Here is a 27555-nt window from a genome sequence, read left to right as displayed (position 1 = left end):
AATCTCAGGTGAACCAGGTAAATATGTGCACACCCCCGAGAAATGACACAAAATATCAAACTTCATCATAGAATTTACTCACTTTTTCTGCGCGTTTGGATGATGGCGCGTTACGCATGTGATGAAGCGCTTCTTGTATTCCACACAGAGACAAATAGTTTAGCTTGTCCTCAGAGTAAAAACACTGCTTTTAACTCAAATGACGAACGTTTGGCTCCTCATTGTTTTGTATTGTGCTGCACTTATCCCCTCTCAGCTACATTGACTGAAAGGCTCATTATGCGCCTCTTTGTCTGGTCGTTCAGTGCGTCTTTTGTGTTCTCAGGTAAATCACATGACTATTCATCCTCAGACACACCCTCTTGCATATGGCCTTTCTGGACAAAAAGTGTCTTAGAAAATTTAAATCAGTGTATTGTTTACTGTGAATGTGTGAACAAGATGACATTCACAGCACTCTGAAGTAAACACTTTAGCCTACAACATGCTGGTCTCCAAAGTCTTGTGAACCAATGTTCTGTTTGTGTTTTATGGTCTTATTTCAGTGAGTAAAAAATTGTAGTTTTTCACTAACCATGCATAACCACTTTTTTCTCAAAAACACAATCATGTATAAACTTGCTGCTCACATATTATTGTAGCCAATTTTGTGCTGATTACAGTGTTATTAGACTTTAGACATTAATATGTTTAAAAAACACTGAAAAAAGCACAAATGTCAGGACATGTCACAATTTGTCCAGGCCCCAAAAACCCCCTCAGACCCCAGAGGGTTAAGAGTTTTCCCCAGTCTCTAATATGTAACATTTCCCTCACCTAGTATGAGTTCTACTTCATAGGAAAATGTGGGGACTGGAAAAACATCAGGCCATCTCTCAGTTCTGTCTGGAGTCATGGCATGGGGCAATATTATTGTGTCGTCTGACGCTATTGAACTGGCATCACTCTCAGATTTTATAACTTTTAGTACAGCTTTCTGTGGAAGCTCCTCAATGTCTACAAGGGAACACAGCTGCCCGTCAAAGTCGGGATCTTGGTATGATAAGCTAAAGTCAAAATCTAGCTTAAATCTTTCTTTTATCATTGTTTTTAGCTCATCCACAGATGCTGGTTGTGAAGATAAAGTCATCTTCCTGACAATGTCTGTGGAGGTATGGACATGAAGAAGGAAGTTTTGAGCTGCCATTTTCTATTAAAAGAAGAAAAGAGAGACTGTGAATAAGTAACATGTATACTGGCAACATACAATCAGTGGTGGACAGTGATACAGTAAAATTTCTGAGAAATTTCTTTCTACATAATGATCCAAGAGACTGTATAGATCCACACTTCAAGAAACATTTTAATTTTGCAAGTCTCTGATCAACACATATCGTTTCTGTGTTAATATCAAATGTCCATCAATACTGTAGGCTGTGAGACTTACTGTATCATTTAGCTCTGACAGCTGATGTACAGAGAAGTTGTCTGATGATGTTAACTCAAATGACCTTAGATGGTCAATGTACCAGCACTCGTGGTTCCTGCAAAGAAAAAATGCTGAGTTGTTCACAAGCAGTATATTTTCAATCCTGCTGAAGTTTGGAAGTCCTCCCGCCTGACCTGCAGAAACAAACATTCCATTAGTATAGTCTGTACCATTTATGATGACCTTCGACGTACTATATATGTTTCGGCTATCTGTCTTTGTCTCTATGAAGTTTTTCGCTACTTCCGGCAAAGTGGAAACTTGGACAGAAGTGAAACTTGAGGCCTGTGTGTGGGATCTAAAAAATAATGGAGCACTAAGATGATACGCCATCATGTGCTGATGTCTGGTAGCAAGAGTTTTCAAGATATTCTTGAAATTTTGTGTGTCATGTATGACCCTTTTGAAAAAGTGATGTTTTCCTTCAAACCGCATGATCCACAGGTGAACCAAAGGCCCAAAACACTTTGTTAGTTCTGGGTAGTGCTCAATATAATGATGTTTGGGTCTGAGCCTAAAGTCAGGAAACACAGTTTGGAGGCCCTGCCTATGTTCACTTATTTTAGTCTGCATGTACTGGATAGATTCTTCTGTGAAAGATGGAGACAACACCAGCTGCACAATTTCTTTCAGATCCATTAGTACAGCCCATGCTTGATCACCTTCAGGAACTTTACTTCCTACCATGAGTGGTAATAACCTCAGCGAAGTGAAATTTTCATGCCCATTTCCACCAATACTTAGTTCGGCTGAAAAGTTCTTTGGGATTTGTTGTGGTTTCAGGTTAACACTCTGAACATGAAGATCATGACAGGCTCTTGTTCTCATGCCAAAATCACCTTCAGAAACTTCACTGGTCTGTATCTATCACTGGTTTCTAATTGGTTGGTGTTGCTCTCCGGGTAAGCGAATCACTTTTGTCTTGCAAGCGTGACGTGTTGTGTGTGTTGTATAGTTCGTCTACAGACTAGCAACAGACTAGCTATAGTTTAACAGACCTAAAAACCAACTAAACTCTAAACAATTCATTAACTGCTACATTCCGGTATTAGTCAAGTACCTTTCTATTTCAGGGTATCTGCAGGTTTCTAAGAGCTAGATTTAAGACTTTTTAAGACCTTTTTAATACCACGCTGAATGAAATTTAAGACCATTTTTTTTTAGAAATAAAATAAAACATCACACAATACAACCAATTACCATAATACACTGTTTATTAATATAAACTGTTTACACACCGTTTGATTTATTGAGTAAAACAAAAATAAAATGCCAGGTGTTTTCCGACAGGTTTCCGCAGCCGCTTTGTCTTATTCACGCCGCATGTGGGTCTCCAAAGCTTTCATACCCATTGTTCCGAGTTTTACATTTTTTGCACAGCCTGCACCGGACCTCGAACACGTTTCCACTAACTGGACTTAACCACGGCGCAAAATTAGGGTTTTGTAACCAATTGTCATTAAATTTACATTTACCCATGGCAAAAGACTAATGCTGAAACTTTCCCGCAGTTCACGCAGCTGCCGGAAAGCATGTGTTAAATAAACTCCCCTCAAACGCGTATTTTAGTTGGTTCCGCCTATTTCGTTCTGCGTAACAAATACACGAAAGGCTTTCAAATTGATTTCAAGGTGAAAATAAAATCTTCTTTATGGGGTCGGTTGGATTTCATTTTAAGACCTTTGAAACGCGAATTTAAGACATTTTAATGCTAATTAAGGCCTTAGTTTTACAATATGGAATTTAAGACTTTTTAAGGATCCGCGGACACCCTGTATTTTGACCGGTGTTTATTGCTATTTTCTGACTTAGCGCTCGTTAGCCTACCGGTTAGCTTAGCTAGCTAGTTAGCTTAGCTAGCTAGTTAGCTTAGCTAACATGGCCTCTCCCTCTCTCTCTCTTTCTTGCTCGGTGTGCCACATGTTTAGTTATTCCTCTGCCTCCTTTAGCGATAATGATTCCTGTAATAAGTGTAAGGTTCTGTTAGCCTTGGAGGCGAGGATCACTGATTTGGAAGCGCGGCTCCGCACCTTCGAACAAAAGCCAGCTAGCCCAGCCCCGTTAGCTGGTGTGGAGCCACCGAGCTCAGGGTCTGTTAGTGGTCCAAGGGCAGCTCCGGAGCAGCCCGGAGAATTAGCCTGGATGACGGTCCGACGGAAACATACTCCTAAGCAGAAGCCCACGGCTCATCACCTGCCTGTTCATGTTTCTAATAGATTTTCCCCGCTCAGCGACACACCCGCTGAGAAACCGACTCTGATAATTGGCGATTCCATAGTCAGGAACGTGAAAATAGAGACACGAGTGACCATAGTCAAATGTATTCCTGGGGCCAGAGCAGGCGACATCGAGTCAAATCTGAAGCTGCTGGCTAAGGCTAATCGTAAATATGGAAAAATTGTTATTCACGTCGGCAGCAATGACACCCGATTACGCCAATCAGAGGTCACTAAAATTAATGTTGAGTGGGTGTGTAATTTTGCTAAATTAATGTCAGATTCCGTAGTTTTCTCTGGACCCCTCCCCAATCTGACCAGCGATGACATGTTTAGCCGCATGTCGTCGTTCCGTCGCTGGCTGTCTAGGTGGTGTCCAGCAAACGATGTGGGCTTCATAGACAATTGGGCCACTTTCTGGGGAAAACCCGGTCTGGTAGCGAGAGACGGCATCCATCCCACTTTGAATGGTGCAGCTCTCATCTCTAGAAATTTGGCCGAGTTTATTAGCCTACCTAAAGCCTGACAATCCAGAGTGGGGACCGGGACGCAGAGACTCAGTCTAAAACGCCTCTCTGCAGTTTCCTTAGAGCCGCCGCCCCCCTCAAACCACATAGAGACTGTGTCTGCCCCTCGAACATATAAATCAAATAAATCAGAAGTTAACAGAAGAGGAGTTATTCATAAAAACCTAATAAAAATTAAGACCACTCCTCTTAATTCAATTCAATTCAATTTTATTTGTATAGCGCCAAATCACAATACAAATCATCTCAAGGCACTTTACAAAAACTAAAACTAAAAACCCAACAATTCCCTTATGAGCAAGCACTTGGCGACAGTGGAGAGGAAAAAACTCCCTTTAACGGTAGAAAAAAACCTCCAGCAGAATCTTATTGAACAGAAAAACAGAACTGTCGAATGTGGATTAATAAATATCAGGTCTCTTTCATCTAAATCTCTGTTAGTAAATGATTTGATAACTGATCACCAAATTGACCTACTTTATCTTACTGAAACCTGGCTACAGCAGGATGAATATGTCAGTCTGAATGAATCAACCCCCCTCAGTCAAAAATTATCATGTTCCTCGAAGCACAGGTCGAGGTGGAGGAGTAGCTGCAATCTTCCACTCAAACTTATTCTTAAACTTTCATCCTCAGAACAGTTATAACTCATTTGAGAGCCTCACTCTTAGTCTCTCACATCCAAACTGGAAAACACAAAAACCAGTTCTACTTGTCATTGTGTACCGTCCACCTGTCCCTTACTCAGAGTTTTTAACTGAATTCCCTGACTTCCTGTCTGATTTAGTGCTTAGATCAGATAAAGTCATTATAGTGGGAGATTAACATTCATGTAGATGTTGAAGATAACAGCCTCAGCATTGCATTTAATTCTATATCAGATTCAATTGGTTTCATTCAAAATGTTAATAAACCCACCCACTGTTTCAATCACAGCCTTGATCTTGTTCTGACCTATGGCATCGAAATTGAACATCTAGTAGTTTTTCCCCCAAATCCTGTTTTGTCAGATCATTCTTTAATAACTTTTGAATTTAAAATGATGGATCATGCAGCATTTGGAAGAAAATTCCACTACAGCAGATGTTTATCCAACAACGCTGTTAATAAATTTAAGAAAATTATCCCATCTTTATTTACATCTATGCCAAGTATAAACATAGCGGAGGGCAGCTGCTTCAATCCCACTCCCTACCAAATTGATCATGTTGTTGACAGCGCTGTAACCTCACTGCGTGAAACGCTTGATTCTGTGGCCCCTCTGAAAAAGAAGTTAGTGAATCAGAGAAGACTAGCCCCATGGTATAATTTACATATTCGTACCTTAACCCTCTGGGGTCGACGAACGCGCCGGCGCGTTTTGACGCATCTTTTTCTGATAAGGCCGAAACAAACTTAAATTACTCCGTCAATTCTGATCGTACAGATAAAATAAGTATATCATTCAAATCTGTAAAGGGTCTAGTTTTAGTGGTATACCATCATAATAACAACAAAACGTTGTGCTTTTTTTAAATAAAGAAAGCCGACAGGGTGCGCTCTCGGACTTTTCTGTCTCTGTCATTTCTCTTCACAGACGCGTAAATAAAACAACCAAAATCTCAGCGAATACTTGCCTCATAAAAATAAGAATTATATGGCTAGAAAGCTTGAAATGTTTTCTTTTGAGTGAAACAATTCAAGTCAAAAACAAATCATCACTTTTTATTTAATCCATATGAACGTAAGGACAAGTCCGTTTTTTCCTGTCTCACCTCATTACAGGTAATGCAGTCCCGCCTTGTACTCTGTTCACTGTTCACATGTAAATAATCTCAGGTGAACCAAGTAAATATGTGCACGCCCCCGAGAAATGACACAAAATATCAAACTTCATCATAGAATTTACTCACTTTTTCGGCACGTTTGGATGATGGTGCGTTACGGACGTGAAGCGGCACTCCTTACATTCCACACAGAGACAAATAGTTTAGCTTGTCCTCAGAGTAAAAACACTGCTTTTAACTCAAATGACGAACGTTTGGCTCCTCATTGTTTTGTATTGTGCTGCACTTATCCCCTCTCAGCTACATTGACTGAAAGGCTCATTATGCGCCTCTTTGTCTGGTCGTTCAGTGCGTCTTTTGTGTTCTCAGGTAAATCACATGACTATTCATCCTCAGTCACACCCTCTTGCATATGGCCTTTCTGGACAAAAAGTGTCTTAGAAAATTTAAATCAGTGTATTGTTTACTGTGAATGTGTGAACAAGATGACATTCAGAGCACTCTGAAGTAAACACTTTAGCCTACAACATGCTGGTCTCCAAAGTCTTGTGAACCAATGTTCTGTTTGTGTTTTATGGTCTTATTTCAGTGAGTAAAAAATTTTAGTTTTGCACTAACCATGCATAACCACTTTTTTCTCAAAAACACAATCATGTATAAACTTGCTGCTCACATATTATTGTAGCCAATTTTGTGCTGATTACAGTGTTATCAGACTTTAGACATTAATATGTTTAAAAAAACACTGAAAAAAGCACAAATGTCAGGACATGTCAAAATTTGTCCAGGCCCCAAAAACCCCCTTAGACCCCAGAGGGTTAAAGCAGGCATCACGAAGGCTGGAAAGGAAGTGGTGTTCCACAAACTTAGAGGAAATTTTTCTAGCCTGGAAAAACAGTCTACTAACATATAAAAGAGCTCTCTCTAAAGCCAGAACTGCATACTATTCATCACTAATAGAGGAAAATAAGAACAATCCCAGGTTTCTTTTCAGCACTGTAGCCAGGCTGACAAAAAGTCACAGCTCTGTTGAGCCCAGTGTTCCCTTAGCTCTCAGCAGTGATGAATTTATGAGTTTCTTTACAAATAAAATCACAACTATTAGAGATAAAATTCAGCAGATGCTTCCTATACCTGCAATAAATGAATCTTCTACTACAGTAGCTCTTGAATCATCTGTAGGACCTCAGTTATGTTTAGACTGCTTCTCTCCCATAGATCTCTCTGAATTTACATCAGTAGTTGCTTCATCGAAATCATCAACGTGTCTCTTAGACCCCATCCCGACTAGATTGCTTAAAGACACCCTGCCATTAATTAACTCATCTTTATTAGACTTGGTAAATTTATCTCTAGTATCAGGCTACGTACCACAGGCCTTTAAGACTGCAGTAATCAAACCTTTACTCAAAAAGCCTAGTCTTGATCCAGGAGTCTTGGCTAATTATAGACCAATATCCAACCTGCCATTTATTTCTAAAATCCTAGAAAAAGCTGTTGCTAAGCAGCTATCAGACCACTTACACAGGAATGAACTATTTGGAGATTTTCAATCAGGATTTAGAGCACATCATAGTACAGAAACAGCACTGTTGAAAGTTACCAACGATCTTCTCTTAGCCTCAGATAATGGACTTGTTTCTATACTTGTCCTCCTAGACCTTAGTGCAGCATTCGACACCATTGACCACAACATCTTATTACAGAGACTGGAGCATGTGATTGGTATCAGAGGAACAGTGTTAAAGTGGTTCCAATCCTATTTATCGGACAGATTCCAGTTTGTTCATGTCCATGATGAACCTTCCACACGAACAAAAGTTAGTTATAGAGTTCCACAAGGCTCCGTGCTAGGACCGATTCTGTTCACCCTGTACATGCTTCCTTTAGGATATGTCATTAGGAAGCACTCTATTAATTACCACTGCTATGCAGATGACACTCAGTTATATCTATCTATTAAACCTGTTAACACAAACCAGTTAACCAGACTTCAAGCCTGTCTAACTGACATCAAGGCCTGGATGACCAGTAACTTTTTACTTTTAAACTCAGAGAAAACAGAAGTTATGTCATTATATTTGGGCCAAAAAATCTCAGAAATAATTTTTCTAAAATTATAGCTACTCTAGATGGCATAGCCCTGGCCTCCAGCACTACTGTAAAAAACCTTGGAGTTATTTTTGACCAGGACAAGTTCTTTAACGCACACATAAAACAAATCTCTAGAACTGCATTCTTTCACCTGCGCAACATTTCCAAAATTAGGAACATCCTGTCTCAAAATGATGCAGAAAAACTAGTCCATGCATTTGTTACCTCAAGGCTAGATTACTGTAACTCATTACTATCTGGATGTCCCAATATCTCCATAAAAAGCCTCCAATTAATCCAGAATGCCGCAGCCAGAGTCCTGACAGGAACTAGTAAGAGAGATCATATTTCTCCTATATTGTCTTCTCTTCATTGGCTCCCTGTAAAATATAGAATAGAATTTAAAATCCTTCTTCTCACATACAAATCCCTTCATAATCAAGCTCCTTCATACCTTAAAGACCTCATAGTACCATATTATCTCAATAGACCACTTCGCTCTCAGAGTGCAGGTCTACTTGTGGTTCCCAGAGTTTCCAAAAGCAGACTGGGAGGCAGAGCCTTTAGTTATCAAGCTCCTCTCCTGTGGAACCAGCTCCCAGCCTGGGTTCAAGAGGCAGACACTCTCTGTACTTTTAAGGCTAGACTTAAAACCTTCCTCTTTGACAAAGCATATAGTTAGGGCTGGCTTCAGGCAACCCTTAACCATCCCTTAGTTATGCTGCTATAGGCCTAGACTGCCCGAGGACCATCGGTGCACTGAGTTCCCCTACCCTAACCCCCCCCCTTCCCTTCCCTTCCCCTCCCCTCCCCTCTCTTCCTCTCCTCCCACCTCTTGTATATTCCACCATTGAATGTCACTAACCTTGTGCTCTCTCTCTCCCCTAGTTTGTGCTCTCTCCCTCTCTCTCTGTTCTCTCTGTACCTTCTGCAGGTGTCCCTGGTCCTGGGGCTGTATATCGCTGATGTGCAGTTACTGGTCCCACCAACCTGCAGTATCTACAGGGTGGGCCATTTATATGGATACACCTTAATAAAATGGGAATGGTTGGTGATATTAACGTCCTGTTTGTGGCACATTAGTATATGTGAGGGGGCAAACTTTTCAAGATGGGTGGTGACCATGGTGGCCATTTGGAAGTCGGCCATCTTGGATCCAACTTTTGTTTTTTTCAATAGGAAGAGGGTCATGTGACACATCAAACTTATTGGGAATTTCACAAGAAAAACAATGGTGTGCTTGGTTTTAACGTAACTTTATTCTTTCATGAGTTATTTACAAGTTTCTCTTTGTTCACAGCCATTGACATGTCGAAGAGGTTAACACGTGATGAGCGGATCGAAATTGTGTTGATATCTGGTGAACGCAGTAACCGGGTCATTGCAGCAGATTTCAATGCAAGACACCCTACGAGACCACCCATCTCCCATGCTACAGTTAGCAAACTGCTTGCTAAGTTTCGTGAAACTGGTTCAGTGTTGGATTTGCCAAAATGTGGACGGATGAAAACTGTCACTAGTGAACAAACATCAGTGGCTGTCCTAGCTTCATTCAGCAAGAGCCCACAGCGTAGCACTCGCCGCATGTCACTGGAGAGTGGCATTAGTCGAACATCCCTTCGGCAGATATTAGCTACTCACAAATGGCACCCTTACAAACTCCAGCTACTGCAGCATCTCAACGAGGATGACCCAGATCGGCGCACACAATTTGCAGAATGGGCAAAACAAAAATTGGAACAGGACCCTCAGTTCACGCAGAAGATTTTGTTCAGTGATGAGGCAAACTTTTATGTGAATGGTGAAGTTAACAAACAAAACCACCACTATTGGTCTGACACTAACCCACATTGGATAGATCCCTCCAAGACTGTTGGAACAAAAAAAGTGATGGTATGGTGTGGTATATGGGGTACAAAGATAGTGGGGCCATTCTTCATCAATGGAAACCTCAAGGCCACTGGATATTTGAAATTGCTACATGATGATGCGTTTCCCTCTTTATGCACTGAAGCTGGCACGTTCCCTGAGTTTTTCCAGCAAGATGGTGCACCACCACATTATGGGTGTCAGGTCCGAGCATTCCTAGATGAACAGTTTCCTGAAAAGTGGATTGGTCGTCGTGGGCCAGTTGAATGGCCCCCAAGGTCTCCCGATCTGACCCCCTTAGACTTTTATCTTTGGGGTCATCTGAAGGCAATTGTCTATGGTGTGAAGATATGAGATGTGCAGCACCTGAAACTACGGATACTGGAAGCCTGTGCTGGCATTTCTCCGGTGGTGTTGCTATCAGTGTGTGAAGAGTGGGAGAAGAGGGTTACACAACTCATGAAAGAATAAAGTTACGTTAAAACCAAGCACACCATTGTTTTTCTTGTGAAATTCCCAATAAGTTTGATGTGTCACATGACCCTCTTCCTATTGAAAAAACAAAAGTTGGATCCAAGATGGCCGACTTCCAAATGGCCACCATGGTCACCACCCATCTTGAAAAGTTTGCCCCCTCACATATACTAATGTGCCACAAACAGGACGTTAATATCACCAACCATTCCCATTTTATTAAGGTGTATCCATATAAATGGCCCACCCTGTATTTGTTGTTTATTGATTCTGTTCTTTTCTCTCTGCTCTATCCACTCACCCCAACCGGTCGAGGCAGATGGCCGCCCAAACTGAGCCCGGTTCTGCTGGAGGTTTTTTCTTCCGTTAAAGGGAGTTTTTCCTCTCCACTGTCGCCAAGTGCTTGCTCATAAGGGAATTGTTGGGTTTTTAGTTTTAGTTTTTGTAAAGTGCCTTGAGATGATTTGTATTGTGATTTGGCGCTATACAAATAAAATTGAATTGAATTTAATTTAATTGAATTATCTGGTCTGCAGAACAGCAACAGAATCTGCAGACGTACTGTCCACGGAAACACTGCACGAAATCTGCCAGACCATCTGCAGCCAAATTATCGGCTGCAACACACAAAACAGTTCCTCTGACACACTGGCCGAGAGCTTCAATGAAAACACCATCTTGCTCAAGAGTCTGCAAGTCTTTCAACATAGGTGACAGAACACTTTCATAACCACAATTCTGCAGGTCAGGGACTTTGCATAGCAGTGCTAGGTGTATGACGTGAAGGCTGGACCTATACTGACTGGGTATATTGGCAAGCAACCAATACACTGCACAAAGATTATGGATCTTTCTAGCTGTGCCTAAAGGATTAGCTAGTTCAATGTCATCAACATACAAAATCATTGACAATTTCAGCTCACCAGCTGCTGATAATAACTGATTTTCTTTGAAGTAAGTTCCATCTTCATGGGGCATGTACATCCCAGGTGGTGATGGTTTGACTTCTTGAATTTTGTCAACAACATCTGTATTTCTGAACATTGTTTGAAGCATCTGTAGTGCTGAAACATACACTGCTGTATGTCCCCTGGAATCTACAGTAAATTGCACTGGCATTAACAGAGGGTAGTTACTCCTCACAAATGTTTTCCTCCTCTTAGCAGTGGACAGCTCTGCACCTTCCAAAGTAGCATTAACAAAGACATTACTTTTCATCACAGCTTCCACTAAATCATTAAGGCAGGCATCACTGATGGACTGACCATGGTCTTGCAGAACCCTAAAAATAGAGTCTCTGACAAGAGGTTTGGACAATGAAAATATTTGTGTCAAATTTTCAACTCTCTTGTATGGCCAACTCTGATACATGAAACACGCTATGCATTTTCAAGAACAAAGAAGACATGTTTTTTCTCAAATGAGCATGCAATTCACCAGAGTCATATTTAGATTCTAAAGGACTACACTCAGGAGCACTCGGCTCAGGAGAATTCTGAGAGGGACCAGCGTCATCACATTCACCTTGACTCTGCATTGGGTCGATGTCGGTTTCTATCAAAATCTCATTCTTATAATCTGAGACATTACAATCTGAACGATTCCGAATTTTGTGGGCATTAAAAGAAGAATAAACCTTAGTGCTGTAGTGACAATTTTTAAATGGACAGTTGACCATCTGATGTTGTTTTAAATGTGTTCTTAAATGAATGAAAAGGGTTTTTCATTAAATGGTTGCTTGAATCCACACACTGCACAGATCAATGACAAACATTCCACCTGATTTTGCTCTGCAAAACTGCTTCAGAATGCAACCTTGTTAAGTGAATTTTCAAAGCATTTACTGACTGAAATGTGCAGACAGTCATAGAGACAAGGCAACGGACTGACTGTAGAAAAATTGCTATGATACAAACGATAATGATCAAGCAACTGTGCCCTTTGATCAAAGGCAGCAGTACAAAGTTTGCACCTCCAAGCCATCTAAAAACTGTACAATATTTACCCACAATGTAAGCATGCAGAGTTAAAACTAATTGTGAGACAACTTTCAGATTAATTTCAATGTAGTGCACTAAATCTTAATTGACATTTTATTAACAATAAGAAATGTATGTTAATTGCTCAACATGAACATACCAGATTGAAAGCTCTGTACATCAGCCAGTTGCTTCAGCTTCAGCCTGAAAAGAGAGACCGGAATGTCAGGATGACTTAAATGTTGAGCTGTTTAAGACTTTTTAATACAATTTATTTGCTATGAATGTGTAGCAACAAATAACACACTCCATATATCAGTAAAGAAAACAATAAAAAAGAAAAGGTCAAATCTACCCTATTTGAATTTGAACTGAGATAGTCAGAAGAGGTCCATCATTTTTTTTAAGCAACAACCATTTTTTTCTAGTAAAACTTAAGTTACTTACTGTGACAGGTTATATAAATTAGACAGCACTGATTACTAAGACCAAAGGTTAACTAACATGCCATAGCACAATATGTTTTTTCATCAAATTAAACCTTTAAATTAAGTTCTAACATTACAAAAACATGTCAAAACATGCATTAACATTAAACATCTGTCAGACAGGCACAATTTTAAGTCCAGAGTTCACAAAAATCTAAGACATTATAAGCAGTTGATTCAATACCACCAAATTTCCACTTTAAGTCCTGAAAAAAAAAAAAAACTAGCTAGATACACCGTCTTTCAATTTTCCCGTTTACATTTATACCGAACCTCAAATCTCATCCACTTCACCAATCATGCATATTGCTGAGACACTTGATGTAGAAAATAATAAAACACAAAAGTTAAATACCAACACAGTGCTGGTTTACTCACCAGATTAGCGCGCTCAAAGAGAAAATCAGTGTAATTGCAGTAAACGCAGTTAGCACAATGGAGACAGTTAGCTCATCAGGCTGAGATAACGGCTGCATGCCACAACACGTTTCGCCGCAAATGTTCTCACTGATAATTCCACTGCCTATTTCCAGCTTCAGTTGCGAAAAATATCCAAGTTATTCACAGGCTGCAAACTTTTCTCCGCATTTTTCTTCCCATGCGAGCAGAGCAAACATGGCGAAAGTTTCCACCGACTCGCGGACGAACTGCGTGACGTCAGACCCTGCGTATCAACATTTCTGAGTACAAGGACAAAAACGACTTAGAAGAGCTGAGCTCTAAACTTAAAACTAAAAATGAGCACAAATGACTCAGAATATTAGAGGTCAATCAACTGTTTTATTTTTTGAGTTCACAAAACACAGTTTCTTTAACCATGTTTTACTGTTTGGTCTAACAGTGTGAGGGAAGTGGCACAAAGAGTCCATGTCCAGGGTGGGAGGAATCAGCTGTGATTCTGCCTGCATGCCGCAGAATTCTGGAGAGGTACAGGTCATCAATAGATGGAAGGTTGCAGCCGATCACCTTCTCATGTACTCATCACAGTCAATCTGCCAGAAATCTAGCCCACGGACCCCCGGAAGATCCCTGGGCAGGCCAGGCATCTGGCCATCAGCAGCCACTCGTGAGGTGTTGAATGACCTTCGAAATCATCCAATCCTTTAGTTGGTACTGTTTTTCAGGCCATTGGTCTCCCATTTTAATTTATTTAATATTTTATTTATTTATTATTTGATTTTGATATTGATATTGGTCTCCCCTTTTAAATGTGTAATGTTATGTAATAATTATAACCTGGGATTACTGTTTTACTATTTACTTTGCATTGCCTCCGTCCCTGTCAAATACAAACCTTCTCAGAGCCCCCAACTCAAATTATTCACTGCCTTCACTCACTTCCTCTGTTCTTTGTGTTACTTATTGTCTCATCCCACGTCGGTGCACTGAGGTTCTGACTGCTGGGGTGGAACATCAGCGAGGATGGCCTCGTCGTCACACTGAGGTTCTGAACGCTGGGCAGCGATGAGGGACTCTGGCTTTCTTGTTGTGGGTTCGGGTTCGAGCTCTGGCCTTCTGGCTCTCTCGCCGTGGATTCGGGCACTCTGGTCAGGGGTTCGGGTGCTAATGGCTGGAGCTGGGCAAGACACAGTATTGCCTCGGAGAAGGGGAATAGCAAGTCCCTCCTCTAAGCATGGTGTGGAGGGAGGAAAAAAGGTCCAAAAGTCTTTTTACTACTTCCCCCGACGCATAGCAGGAGGGGGCGCCGAAGCACCCGCGCCTGTTGAGCGCACGAGACTAGCGCCTCCGGGTAATCCTCAGAAATCAGGAGGATTTCCTCTCGTGCCCTCTCATTGTCTGCTAGGTCCAGTTGTGGCTGGAGCATTATGTTACGATGTGTGGGGTGCAATGGCAAAGTAGAGGAAGCATAGGACCCAAGTGCAGGACGCAGTTATTTATTGGCCTGGACTCACCAGGCACAGGCAACATAATCTCTGCCACTCGCCGGGCAGGACAGGCAACACTAAATACTCGCCACTCGGCGTCAGGACAAAAACATGCCGCTCGGCATACAAAACAAAACTCACAGACAAACAAAAACACACTTCGCATAATGGCCTCCTTAAATTAATGCTCCAACCCAGGCAAAAGAACCGAGGAACTATAAATAAACTGCAACACAAAGGACTAATAAAACGCAGGTGAAACTAAATGCCATAATCAAACATAAAGCTAACTGTGATCAACATAAAGGACAACAGGAAACTCAGGCACCAAAATAAAAGTCCAAAACCGGAACTCATCATTCCATGACACTATAAAGTTCAAATATATTATCAGAAAACACAAATTCTAATGTTGGTTTTTTAAGGCAGTTGCTACCTTGATTTTGAAACTTGTTCTGTGAAAGTTGTGATATTTTATTGTTTTGGCTGTTTGAAACAAAGATTCATTCAAAGTTGGACTCACATTTAGTTACATATCAGCCATGTTCTTCAATCTCTATTTTTCCTATTTTTGACCTCTCCCTGTTACATTTCTTTTTACATACCTGCTCTGCTATCCTTTTCACACAACAGTTGGTCTCACCAGAAAGTAGTTACAGTGACTGTCCTTGTCGGCCAGAAAGTAGTTACAGTGACTAATGCCCTTGTCGGCCACCTTAGAAACTCTGAGTTTTTGCTTTCAGAACACCTGATTGAAGCCAGCATATTCAACAGTGTGTTTATCTAAGCAAACTAAGCATGTTTGTATGATGACTATAAAAAAATCATTAGTAGAGCTCAGATAATAAACAGTCACCATGGCAACAGAAAACTAAAGCGCAGAGCTAAATCTTAAATCCATTGCAATATAAACATATGACATTACACCACATTTATCTAATTTAAAAAATGCAGCAATAGTGAAAGAGCTAGAGGAAGTCAATAAATTAGCACTGTAACTTTGCAGTCACTGGGCAGCTGTGACTCAGTGGGGCAAGCAAGCGGTCCACTAATCCCAGTGTTGGTGGTTTGATCCCCAAGCTCTTTCAGTCAATACACTCCAGTATCGTTGGGCAAGGCACTGAACCCCATGTTCCACTTAGTCAGGCCAACACTTTGTATGGTGGCTCTACCCACATGGGTGTGTGTGTGTTTTTTCTCAGGGGTTGGTAGAACTAAAATGAGGGGAGGTCATACTGACCTTAAGGGTAATAATATAAATGACCATTGCTGTTTAATTATTTTAGCCGTACATGGCCAAGAAAAACAACTTCCACATGGCAAGAGAGGGTCTGACTTTGACAAATTTAAACTTTTACCATATTGTGAGGTTTTTCAACTGAACTGCAGGCATTCATTTAATTAATTTAAACTAATTCTTGTACTAGTAATATGTTCCTGAATTTCTCTTCAGGGATTAATAAATCCCTGAAGAAATCCCTAATAAATCCCTAATAAACTATAGTTTCCCACTGTCCAAACACATTTTAGAGTTAGGTTGATGACTTTAAATTGGGGCCAGCACGGTGGCTGAGCACTGTTGCCTCACAGCAAGAAGGTCGTGGCCCGGCCTTTCTGTGTGGAGTTTGCATGCTCTCGGTGACTCTAAATTGCCCATAGGAATGAGTGTGAGTGTGTGTTTGTGTTTGTCTCTCTCTGGCCCTGTGATGGACTGGTGACCTGTCCAGGGTGTACCCCTGCCTTCCACTCAAAGATAGCTGGGATAGGCTCCAGCAGATCCCTGTGACCCTGGTTAAGGAATAAGCAGGTATAGAAAATGGATGGATGGATGGACTTTAAATTGCCTATATGTATGAATGTGATTATTTAACTCTCTCTATGTGTCAGCCCTGTGATAAACTAGTCCTCTGTCCAGGGTGTACCCCACTTATTGTTCAGCTGGGATTGATTTCAGCCCCCCAGTGAACTCAGCCCTCTAGCAGCTGAGCTGCTGCATCATGGGAAAACTTTCCAGAAGATGGCAGTGTTTGACAATGCATGAAAATGCCACACCTGTGAGATTTCCTTGTACCTAAAATACAACAGCTGAAATGAGGTACATGAGGTGGATTGTTGCTGCCAACATTGGTGTGCTTGTCTAAATTTAGAAGTCATGAATGACTCCTTTAACTTGTAATAACATGAATAAAGACATTTTTAGTGATCTGTTACTTTTAAAACCAGAGTTGCATTCCTTTGCAGTAATACAGTACAAAAATTATAATACATATTTGCACTGAATCCCAAATTGTGACATGAAACAACAATAATTATTCTCATTACTGATATCTTAACACATAACTTTAAATATCATCATTCATGCTTTGTATCTGATAAATGCCACAGCACTCATATTCTAAAAATGAAAATATATCTTTGTTGACGTGAACGCCACTATATTTCCAGAAGGTTTTAGCTTATAAATATGTGTCAAAGCTGTAGTTTCACTCACCTTATTTTGATATTGGAAGATTTAAAAATATCCACCTTTATCATGTTTATGTGTGCATTTTAATTTGTTTTAGTGGCATCAAAATAGTAAAATCTATAGTAAAATCTGTATTGTCCTGTCAGAATCAATGAACTTTATATAGCTGAAATGTGTAAGCTGTTTTATGCAGATTATGACTTATTTTGTATGAAAACTGTTTATCATCCTGTTTTGTGCCTGCATGGCAGGCCTGTAGCCATGAAAGTAGTAGTTAGCAGGAAAATTAAAACCCCAGTGGAGATTTCATCAAAATAAAAGCACGTTTGTTAATCCTTTGGTGGAAGTCTGTTGTTATATGTACTGCTGTCATTAGGATAACTCAACAACAGTGTAATTTATGATATTTTTTTAAAAAAGATTATTTATTTCTACTACAGGTCTTTGGTGCTGGTATTACATGTGCCATGTGCAGTTGGAGCAACAGAGAGAACAGTTTGTGCCATTTCTAAATTTAGAAATCAGTCATGATAACCGTTCTGAATTGCTGTTTTTATGTCTACACAAAGAAAACCACAGAGCAGAGAATATTTGGCATATTTTAAGATTAAGAAATAAATAATAAGGCAGAAACCCTCACACCACCCCTTTAAGAGGCTGTTGATGTTAAGCATTTATTTTTGATTTATTGTTATTATGTGCCTAATATAAAAAAGAAATAAGTCCACTGATCCAGGAAAAAATGTCATTTTTACTCTTGTGCCATAGGCCTATGCCACAGTACAAAATCCTTCAATTTAGCTTTCTGAATAGAGTAGCCTACCACAAAAAGCTTTTCAACTGAAAGAGAAGTTGCTTTACTTTTTATTTAGAAGTGCATGCCTTTAATAATTATGGTTGTGTGAGCTCAAAGCAAGCATTCATTAGCTTGTCATGTATGTAATTAATTTGATTATCTAAGAACAGGGTATATGAGAGGGAACATGTTTTGAAAAAAAATGTTTATATCATAGCAGCGTACTGTAATGGAGATTTTCTGCCTATATACAGCGCAATATTGTATTCGCAAAAGCAGCCAGATCTGAGCGCTGCTATGATATTGGTTAAATGGCTAGCTTTTATTGTGAAAAATCATGGAGGAAGCGACGTATCGTGTCATCTCGGATATCTTAGCAGTCTTCACTTGAGAGAGGGGAGTGTTCCAGTAGTCAGGAGTGGAGCCACTCTGGCAGCTCTGCCGGCCGTCTCTCATCCTCCCACGTCCCAATTTCAGCAGCTGACACTGCACTGCCGATGCTCCCAGCCGCCATCACTCCCCGCTCCCTCACACCTCCACCGTCTTCCCTGTCAACATTACCTCGCTTTTGAGAATAAACAACAAAGAAAAAACAAAACATTTGCATACTTTGTGCTTCATAATAAGACATCAAGTACCGTTTCTGAATGACGGGCGGTCGGTTTGACTTTGATGATGGTGGCACTTACTGCGGAGGCTGGGAGGATGGCAAAGCCCACGGCCACGGTGTGTGCACCGGACCCAAGGGCCAGGGCGAGTATTCTGGCTCGTGGTCCAACGGTTTCGAGGTGGTCGGCGTTTATACCTGGCCCAGCGGGAACGTGTACCAAGGCTACTGGGCGCAAGGCAAACGCCACGGACTCGGCGTAGAAACCAAGGGAAGATGGATTTACCGGGGAGAGTGGACTCATGGGTTCAAGGGTCGTTACGGAGTCCGGCAAAGCCTGAACACACCGGCCAGGTACGAGGGCACCTGGAGTAACGGACTGCAGGACGGGTATGGCGTCGAGACGTACGGTGATGGAGGTAAAGGGGGATGCTGCGATTCAATGCGGATTCAATGCGGTTCATACGCTTTTATTCTTGTCAGTGTAGAAAATAAGCTAACACACAGACGCACAGAAGTGGAACATTTAAGTTTCTAAACGTAGATTTATACTAATATTCAGTTTTATAATGTAGTTGTCATTTTCATTTTCATTTGTCTTTATTTCCCACATGAATAGAAGGTCACAGTTTTTGTGCTACCATACAACAGGTGCCTGGATTTACTACAAAATAGCGCAGATCCACCTGAAAACACCTGCTGTGGAACCTGATTTTGATCAAAATTTAATTTTAACTTACCTTCTGATCTGATTGAAAGCGATTGAAACCTGCCTAGAGCAATTTTTAAAAATATTTCAATCAGTGGATGAAATACTTATAGATAAAAAATAGAAGAATCTCTAGGGAGTTACCTTCAGATTTCTGTTTTTAAATGATCTCCAGTGTTTTTCAAACATGGCTGGGTAATTATCTGTAAGAGTAACTGATACTTCTTTCTGTGACATGAATATATGTAAATACATGAGAAGCATAAATTGGGGCAGATTCTCAGTTAGTGATCATAGTTTGTGCATTACTTTATGTGCATGTAGTATACAGTAAATATTGAATGATTGTAGGCCCAGCATAAAATTGGACAGTTAGCCAGAACAGAATACGAGTGAGTCTGGTCAGTTTTCACTAGAGATGATGTCTGTGTACTGCATTTATGCTAGTAAGCAGCAGTGGTGTAATTCTCTGTGAATGACTTTAGTGTAATTCCTGCCACATAGTGTTATCCATATTATCTCTCATACTTGTTTGATTTTGTTTGATTAGTTTTTGACAGTTTGCAACTTTGCTATGCACAACACAGTGTATGTCTCAGCTTGGCAGTGCTTCATCTTTACTAGAGCTAAACAGCAGTTCAAACTGAGTAAAAAACTAACTTAATGAATGATTTACATCCCTACATAAACAAATATTGCAAATTTAAATACATTAATTACCTAAACATATAGTGGTTATCCAAAAGGTTCAGTCTGCCCAGAAACTCTAATTAAACAGAACTAGTAGGGCATTTATTGCATTTCACTTGTATTATACATTTTTGTTCATGTAGTTTTCATCCCGACAAAATCTAGCCTGGCACAGTTCATTTACGAAGCATTCAATGAATAAAAATGAAATGTCAGTTTTGAAAAGGGGACAGTGGCTGTTTAGTTTTCTTTTTTCCTCATTCTTTTTCTCACTGCTTTATGCTGCAGATGGTTTTTCTTAGTACCAAATCTTCCCCTTACACCAGAAGTACTAATAAAAGTCACTAGTTATAGTAGTTGTAGTACTAGGAAGAGTTTAAGTAAAAAGAAAAATTTTAATCATTATACACTTAGCTGAAGCAAAGGCAGCGGTATTGAAAATGATTCAATAAGTTTTCAGTATTACATTCTGTCTGCAGGTTCAATGTCATGGTCTTGTAAACCTTGGAACCAATCCTTTCTAGTCTTCATTTATTAAGCTCCTTGAGGTTGAATCAATTCTCAGTAGAAAATTTATACACAGCATACTAAACTTGTGTCTCCTGCAAAGTATAGAATGTGTTCACCAATAAATTTTAGATTTCTGCTTAGATAATTTTTGTTTCTTTACCTCTTTATTTATTTAGTTAGACACAGCTAGATTTAAATTCTAATACTTTATTTTATTTAGACCAATTTGGCTTTTTGTAAAAAGTAACAGTGCATTGACAGGGAAGTCTGACTTATAGAGTAAAATTACAAAAATGTGCTCAGTCAGGAAGACTTTTCTCTGTTGCTCTTGTCTTCTTGATGTCAGCAATGCCATGAGTACAGTGTTTTTAACTATGAGATGAGGTACTTGTTATCAGGTACTCTTAACTCTTTTGCTAATATTATTATACTTAAAGTGAAAGAACTTCCTTAACCTTGGAAATAGTGCTTTGACGATTTAAAATTCCTGTAAAAAATTCCCAATATATTTTGCATAAGGCACAGCTTGTGCAAATTTAAAAAAGTCACTTAACAGACACATGAACACCGGTTCAATTATGATAGGGCTGCACGAAAAGTCATTTTTAGATTTGTCTCATTCTGATATGACGTGATTCATGCATTAATGTATTAGCAGGGAAATGCATCAAATCAAGTGATCCCTTTTATCCCTAAGATGTATCAACAAATGTCATGATTGTGTTAGCTGAAACAAAGTTTGGAGTGAGTATCAGCATTCAGAAAATCTGAGAAAGCAGGGGGCCACACCACCTCACCTTCTTTCTGACATTGGTGGAGTTGTTTAACATTACTTGACACAGATGAATGAATTTCATAATACACTTCTGTTTGTTGTTATGCCTAGCCTACGTTCTTCATAGCCTAATTTAGACTATAATTAGTTTAATTACAATTGCAACTTAAACACCAATGTGATTTATATGTTTTTTCTGTTCAAACAAATTTTTCACTGCATTGCCTGATACAATGAACCAAAACATAGACCAATGGCTGACTCTGTGCTGAGACTGGCTATACTAACATTTAAAATGTATGATGAGAAAGTCATTGCTCCCCATCAAGAAGTCAGAAAAACTTTTCTAAGGTGAAGAACAGACAAGAGGTTTTCATTTATATTTAGCATAGTAAAGACCTATTTCAATATCATATTGTTGATTCTGTCATCATTTAAACAACATGTAATACAAAGAACAGTAAGAATAAAATAAATTAAATAAATTACTTTGGCAAAGAATTGTAAATTGTGACCTCAGTTATGAGTGGAAAAAAAAAATTGTGAACCACATTTTACCAGAATTGTCCGGCCTTACTTCTCAGCCTGTGAAAACAGTGGATCTTTGGAGGAACATTGCTCACTGTCAGCTTGGGCTTCCAGACTACACCTTCTAAACAGAAAGCCTGATGTCCAGTATACCTTTACTGCTTTGATTTTCAGAACTTTTTAAAAAAATGTGTCTCTTACGTGTACCTCACTTCATGGAAGTGCAATTCTAAATTGCTGTTTTACCCTCTAAATTAGAAATTGTTTGTTCATGTTTTTTTATTAAAAAGTTAACCAGACTAAATTGTCACTATAATATCAGAACATCAAGTAGAAATGCAACTCACTTCTCAATCTATATTTTTTCATTATTTTCAGGTATAAAATGCTTTTATTCCCATACATGGTGTTAGTATATTTTCCCTTGTGAAGCACTAAAGGGTTTGTGGAGCTACTTTTACCCACTACTGGTTACATGAAACCATTTCTACTTCCCAGCCAAGGGGTGCCTCTCTCTCTTACTCTCTCTATCTTTAGCACTACCCTGCAACTTGACATGTCAAGAATTAATCTGTCTTACTTTATTTCTCATAGCAAAGCCTGTATTCACGTAAATCTGGGTGGGAATAATGAAACCAAATTACCAGCACTATAGTAGCATACATGGTTAATTGAACATGATTTATATTTCAAATCATTTCCATTAGTTCAATATGTCATGTCTTACTCACCACTTAAACAGAAACATTGTTTCCAGTCACTTTCAAATTTATTTTCTATAAGGTCTCCATTGCCTTTTGTTTTGTGTCCACTTAGCTATTGATGAAACAAATTTTTCCCTTATGTCCATGGACGTTAAGACATTATGTACCCTGAACTTTCTGGAAGCATTCTTTTGTGAAACAGATAAAGGAACTGTTGTGTTTGCATCAGCAATAACCTGATAGAGAGTATATTTTTTCCAATATATTTCCAATGAGTCTACAGAAAACTCTTATTTTTAATTTTTTTATACTCATACTTCCATGCATGACATGGAGACCAAATACTGTGTAAGGAGTCACCACCTACATGTGTGTTTCATGCCACATTAACATGAAACAGATTACCAATTGTGACTAACAAAAGCCCTGCCTGATCTGAACACAACTGGTGCTTTGTTTTTGGACTATACTAGTCATAGATTGGCTATAACATACACAATGTTCAGGTTAGAGTGGTTCATATTGTACTTCAAGTCAAAGGCTGCTTTATTGTCAGTTCTGCCACATGTTGAGCACATACAGAGAATTGAAATTTCATTACTCTCAGACCCTTGGTGGATACAGAGCACCATAAGCCTAAGATTGCTGATCAATTTTGTGGCTGTATCAGGCAGAGGCGTGTGGGGAGACTATGTAGCAGGACTTACTGATGGACTTAAGGAAATTCCGGTGAAGTGTAAAAGCAGGGTTTGGGCTATTTTGCAGCTCTAAGTTTCATATGGTATGTAATATCTGAAAATGTATTATTATAGACTTAGCATGGTCATTATATTAGACCCCTTTTCAGTTAGTAAATGTTAGAATTTTTTTTTTTTTTTGGGGGGGGGTCTAAAAAGGGCTACATGTTTGGGAACCACTGGGAAGAGTTGCTTCCTTTGACTGGGCAGCAAGACAAGTGGTCAGATTGGTCAGACAGGTCAGGCAGTGGAAACAACGCTATAAGGACTCTGGGTCCAGATCAACATTTTAATTTGTGTAGGCAGTGGCTTACTCATATCTGTTGTGGAAGTCTCTGCAAGAAGTCAGTGGCAAGGCAAAATGTGTGGAAGAAATTTGCCCTGAGACACAGGGATTTGGGCATTGTTGGAATGCCTGGTTGGCAGATCCCTTCAGTGTTGCATGGATGCTGGAGGCAGTAGCAGCTTTAGGTTGAAATATGATGCCCATATTTAAAAAGGGAAACATTAGAGTATTCTCCAGTTATTCTGATAAGTGGCACAATGTAGTATCACACTGCTCACTCTTCCTGAGAAAGCTTTTGGCAGGGTGCTTAAAAAGGATGCTTCAACCAATTGTTGAAACCTCAGATCTGCCATGTTTATTCTTGTCATGAAACAGTGGCTCAAATCTTTGCCCCTGCAATGTTGCCGGAAGTGTTATGGAAGTTTGTTCAAGCAGTCTACATCTTTTTTGTGTACTTGGGGAAGGGTTAGAACTGCGTTGCTTCGGGTGTCTTGCAGGAGGTGCTGGGGTAACTTGTTCTACAAGCCATCCAGCCCTTGTATACTGTAACTGGAGGGTAGTCTGTAGCCTCAGCAGGAGGTCAAAACATAATTTGGTGTTGTTACCATGGTCTTTATCATTACTGAAGTGCTTGCCATTGGAAGTTTTCAGGCCGCTCAACTAGTAGGAGATGCCAGGGAAGACCCAGAACATGCTGGCAGGATTATATACTGGCCTGGCTGCAACTGCACCAACTCAAGAAGTAAACAATTGATGGATAGTGTTCACGATACTAAAATTATGACTCTGAAAACAATACCTACATAAATATCTCAATACTGACACTGAAACAGTACAACAGAAAAAAAACGAATAGCCGAATCAGGGATACCCAGACTTCTTTCTCCCTGGACTATTCCTCCAGCTCTTCTGGGGGGACACCGAGGCGTTCCCAGGACAGCCGGGAGACATAGTCCCTCCAGCGTGTCCTGGGTCTTCCCCGGGGCCTCCTCCCGCTGGGACATGCCCGGAACACCTCCCCAGGGAGGCGCCCAGGAGGCATCCGAAACAGATGCCCGAGCCACCTCAACTGACTCCTCTCGATGTGGAGGAGCAGCGGCTCTACTCCGAGCTCCTCCCGTGTGACTGAGCTCCTCACCCTATCTCTAAGGGAGCGCCCGGCCACTCTGCGGAGGAAGCTCATTTCAGCCGCTTGTATCCGCGATCTTGTCCTTTCGGTCATGACCCAGAGCTCATGACCATAGGTACCATAGTAGACCATAGTAGGAACATAGATTGACCGGTAAATCGAGCGCTTCGCCTTCCGGCTTAGCTCCTTCTTCACCACAACGGACCATTACACCGACCGCATTACTGCTGCTGATGCCCCTGATCGGGGCGAATTGGAACTTAATAAACACAAACCAAAGAACAAATATGTCAAAAAAATGTAATGTCAAAAAAATCACACTCATTTGACTTTGCCAAGTTGAATGTTCCTACAGATTGTATAGATTTGAAATCTCTTTTACACATGGGCGCTGCAATGACTGTCGACTGCATAAGCAAAATAATGCCATATTTCACTTTGTGAGTCTGATTTGTTTATTGCCCATTCCCGGTCGGAAAGCGCGCTTGTAATTGCAGCCATGCATCTTTTTTTTTTTTTTTTTTTTTTTTTTTTTACAGTGGAAGCTGCCTACAGAGAGAAGCATGAAAAAAAAAATCAGTTAACACACCCTCTCTGCATAAAGCATAAAGTAGAATCAGAGCATTGCGCACACACACACACACACACACACACAAAAGCTGAATTTTGGGGTCATTCACCAATTTCCCACTTAATTATTGTTTTTGAAAGTATTAAATACCATTAGTGATATAGAAATAAAATATATAGGTTTTTACATGATAAAATACAAATGGCACACATGGTGTCTAACTGTGCAATAATGTCTGGACTTTACTGTACTAAAGCCACTCAAATTTTGTTCTGCTTCACTTTATCAGATTAAACTATTGCAGAGAAAATGTTTTATTATGTTTTCATAAGGTTTTAGGGCTATTGCAGCATTATTCTCAAGAGCTATTTATCATGAAATAGCTTTTTTTAGGTGAGGCTCAAATTTTTTAATTTTTGCTGTGTGCCATCCTCATTTATTCCTTACCAGTAACACATACACTGATATTTACATATCTAAACAAATCTCACAAGTGTTTCCTTCAATATGAGACCCTTCAATTATTAAAAATTGCTCACCCACACACTCACCTTCAAAAGTATTGGCACAGTGAGGCCAATTCCTTTATTTTTGCTGCAGACTGAAAACATTTGGGTTTCACATCAAAAGATGAATGAGACAACAGATCAACATTTCAGCTTTTATTTCCAGTACATCTGGATCTGATACACAACTTAGTAGATTGTACCTTTTGTTTGAACCCACCCATTTTTCATGTGAGCAAAAGTATTGGAACATGTGACTGACAGATGTGTTTTATTGCCCAGGCATGTCCTATTACATTGACTATTCAAACAATAAATAGTGCCGAATGTCTATGCTCAGTTTCAGATTTGGGTTTTGCCTGTGCAGACTGCATTTATAGTTAGAGGTGTAACCAACATGAGGTGTAACCAACATGAAAACCACAGAGCTTTTTTGGGTGAAAAACACACAATTGTGAAGCTGAAAGAAGATGGAAAATCAATCAGAGCCATTGCACAAACATTGGCCATAGCCAGTACAACCATTTGGAATGTCCTGAAGAAGAAACTGTACTAAGTAATAGACTTCGAACGGGTAGACCAAGGAAAACAGCAGCAGTTGACAACAGAAACATTGTGAGAGTTGTAAAGACCCTAAAACAATTGTTAGTGACCTCCAGAGTGCAGGAGGTGAAGGTATCACAATCTACTGTTTGCAGAAAACTTCATGAACAAATGTACAGTAGCTACACCAGAAGATGCAAATCACTCATTAGCAAGAAGAATAGGAAGGCCAGGCTGGACATTGCCAAAAAGTAAAGAGACAAGCCTCAAAAATTCTGAGAAGTTTTATGAACTGATGAGACAAAGATTAACCTTTACTAAAATCATTTATAGGCTAAAGTTTAGAGAAAGAAAGGATCTGCTCATGATCCCAAACATACATGCTCATCTGTGAGACACAGTGGAGGTAATGTCATGGCTTGGACTTGCATGGCTTCTTCTGGGTCAGGCTCAATCTTCATTGATGATGTAACACATGATGGCAACAGCAAAATTAACTCAGAAATCTACATAAATATTTTATGTATTTTGCATGTATTTTACCTGCTAAAGAGGAGACTGAAGGGAGTAACCAACCAAAACAAACAGCTGAAATAGGCTGCAGTGAAAATCTGGAAAAGCACCACAAAAGAAGAATACAAAAGTTTAGTGATGTCAATGGGTCACAGGCTTGATGCAGTTGTTGCAAGTAAAGGATTTGCAACTAAATATTAAATCTTATTCTCTTTAATCTATTTTAAGTCTATCTTTTCCAATACTGTTGCTCACCTAAAAATTTGGTGTTACAAATAATTCAGATTCAGACAACTTTATTAATCCACCAGCAGGGCATTTGGTTTGAACAGCTTGTGTGAGGTTCGCACACAGACATGTAAGTGCCATCCTTACATAGAAAACAAGAATATAGACAATTTTTAAAAAGCAACAAAATGCCAAGAACACAAGGAATAACGAACAAATAAGATGAGATAAATATATAAAAAACATAAAAAAGCACTCAGGGTCCCCAGAAAAAACTGAAACACAGAATTTAAGAGGCAAATTGCAGAGAGAATAAAGGGTTTTGAATAGTGATTAGTTTTACATCGGGGTAGAACATAGCGACGTTTACATAATAATGCAGTCTTCTAAATTGTGTATCAGATCTAGATGGAAATACCTGGAAATAAAGCTGAAATGTTGATATCTTATCTTATCAACCCAAATGTTTTTAGTCTACAGCGAAAATAA

The 27555-nt window shown here is 39.8% G+C and overlaps 2 protein-coding genes across 9 annotated transcripts in view; one reads left to right on the top strand and one right to left on the bottom strand.

Annotated features, from left to right (window-relative positions):
- Positions 1-703: 703 nt before the first annotated feature.
- Positions 704-13517, bottom strand: LOC113133800 (uncharacterized). 2 transcript variants are annotated; one of them, XR_003296017.1, is made up of 4 exons: positions 13260-13517; positions 12554-12597; positions 1427-1523; positions 704-1189 (listed from the first exon to the last, which is right to left on the bottom strand). XR_003296017.1 is itself a non-coding variant. In XM_026312705.1 (4 exons), the coding sequence occupies exons 1-4, from the start codon at positions 13355-13357 to the stop codon at positions 794-796; spliced, it is 714 nt and encodes a 237-aa protein (XP_026168490.1). In that variant the 5' UTR covers positions 13358-13517; the 3' UTR covers positions 704-793. The 2 variants fall into 2 exon arrangements, 1 of the variants encoding a protein (XP_026168490.1); XM_026312705.1 differs by having other exon boundaries at positions 1427-1602.
- A 4914-nt stretch (positions 13518-18431) lies between these two features.
- Positions 18432-27555, top strand: part of LOC113133794 (junctophilin-1-like) — a 66552-nt gene continuing 57428 nt past the window's right edge. For all 7 annotated transcript variants that reach the window (XR_003296016.2, XM_026312697.2, XM_026312696.2 and 4 more), the window contains exon 1: positions 18432-19056. Coding sequence is in view for 6 of the 7 variants with exons in the window: in XM_026312697.2 (XP_026168482.1) it covers positions 18678-19056 (379 nt within the window). In the remaining variant the exon portion in view is untranslated. The remainder of the gene's footprint in view (positions 19057-27555) is intronic.

This window comes from Mastacembelus armatus, chromosome 17, assembly GCF_900324485.2.
Source record: "Mastacembelus armatus chromosome 17, fMasArm1.2, whole genome shotgun sequence".
NCBI classification, from domain to species: domain Eukaryota; kingdom Metazoa; phylum Chordata; class Actinopteri; order Synbranchiformes; family Mastacembelidae; genus Mastacembelus; species Mastacembelus armatus.
The sequence above is the reverse complement of the archived record's forward strand: the minus strand, read 5'-3'. Positions and strand labels throughout refer to the sequence as shown.

Coding starts and splice junctions, on each gene's coding strand:
- LOC113133800 (XM_026312705.1), bottom strand. CDS start 13,357: ATGCAGCCGTTATCTCAGCCTGATGAGCTAACTGTCTCCATTGTGCTA. Junction 1,603..12,553: donor TGTACAGAGCTTTCAATCTG/GTATGTTCATGT, acceptor TTGTTTCTGCAG/GTCAGGCGGGAGGACTTCCA. Junction 1,190..1,426: donor TGTCAGAGCTAAATGATACA/GTAAGTCTCACA, acceptor TTCTTTTAATAG/AAAATGGCAGCTCAAAACTT.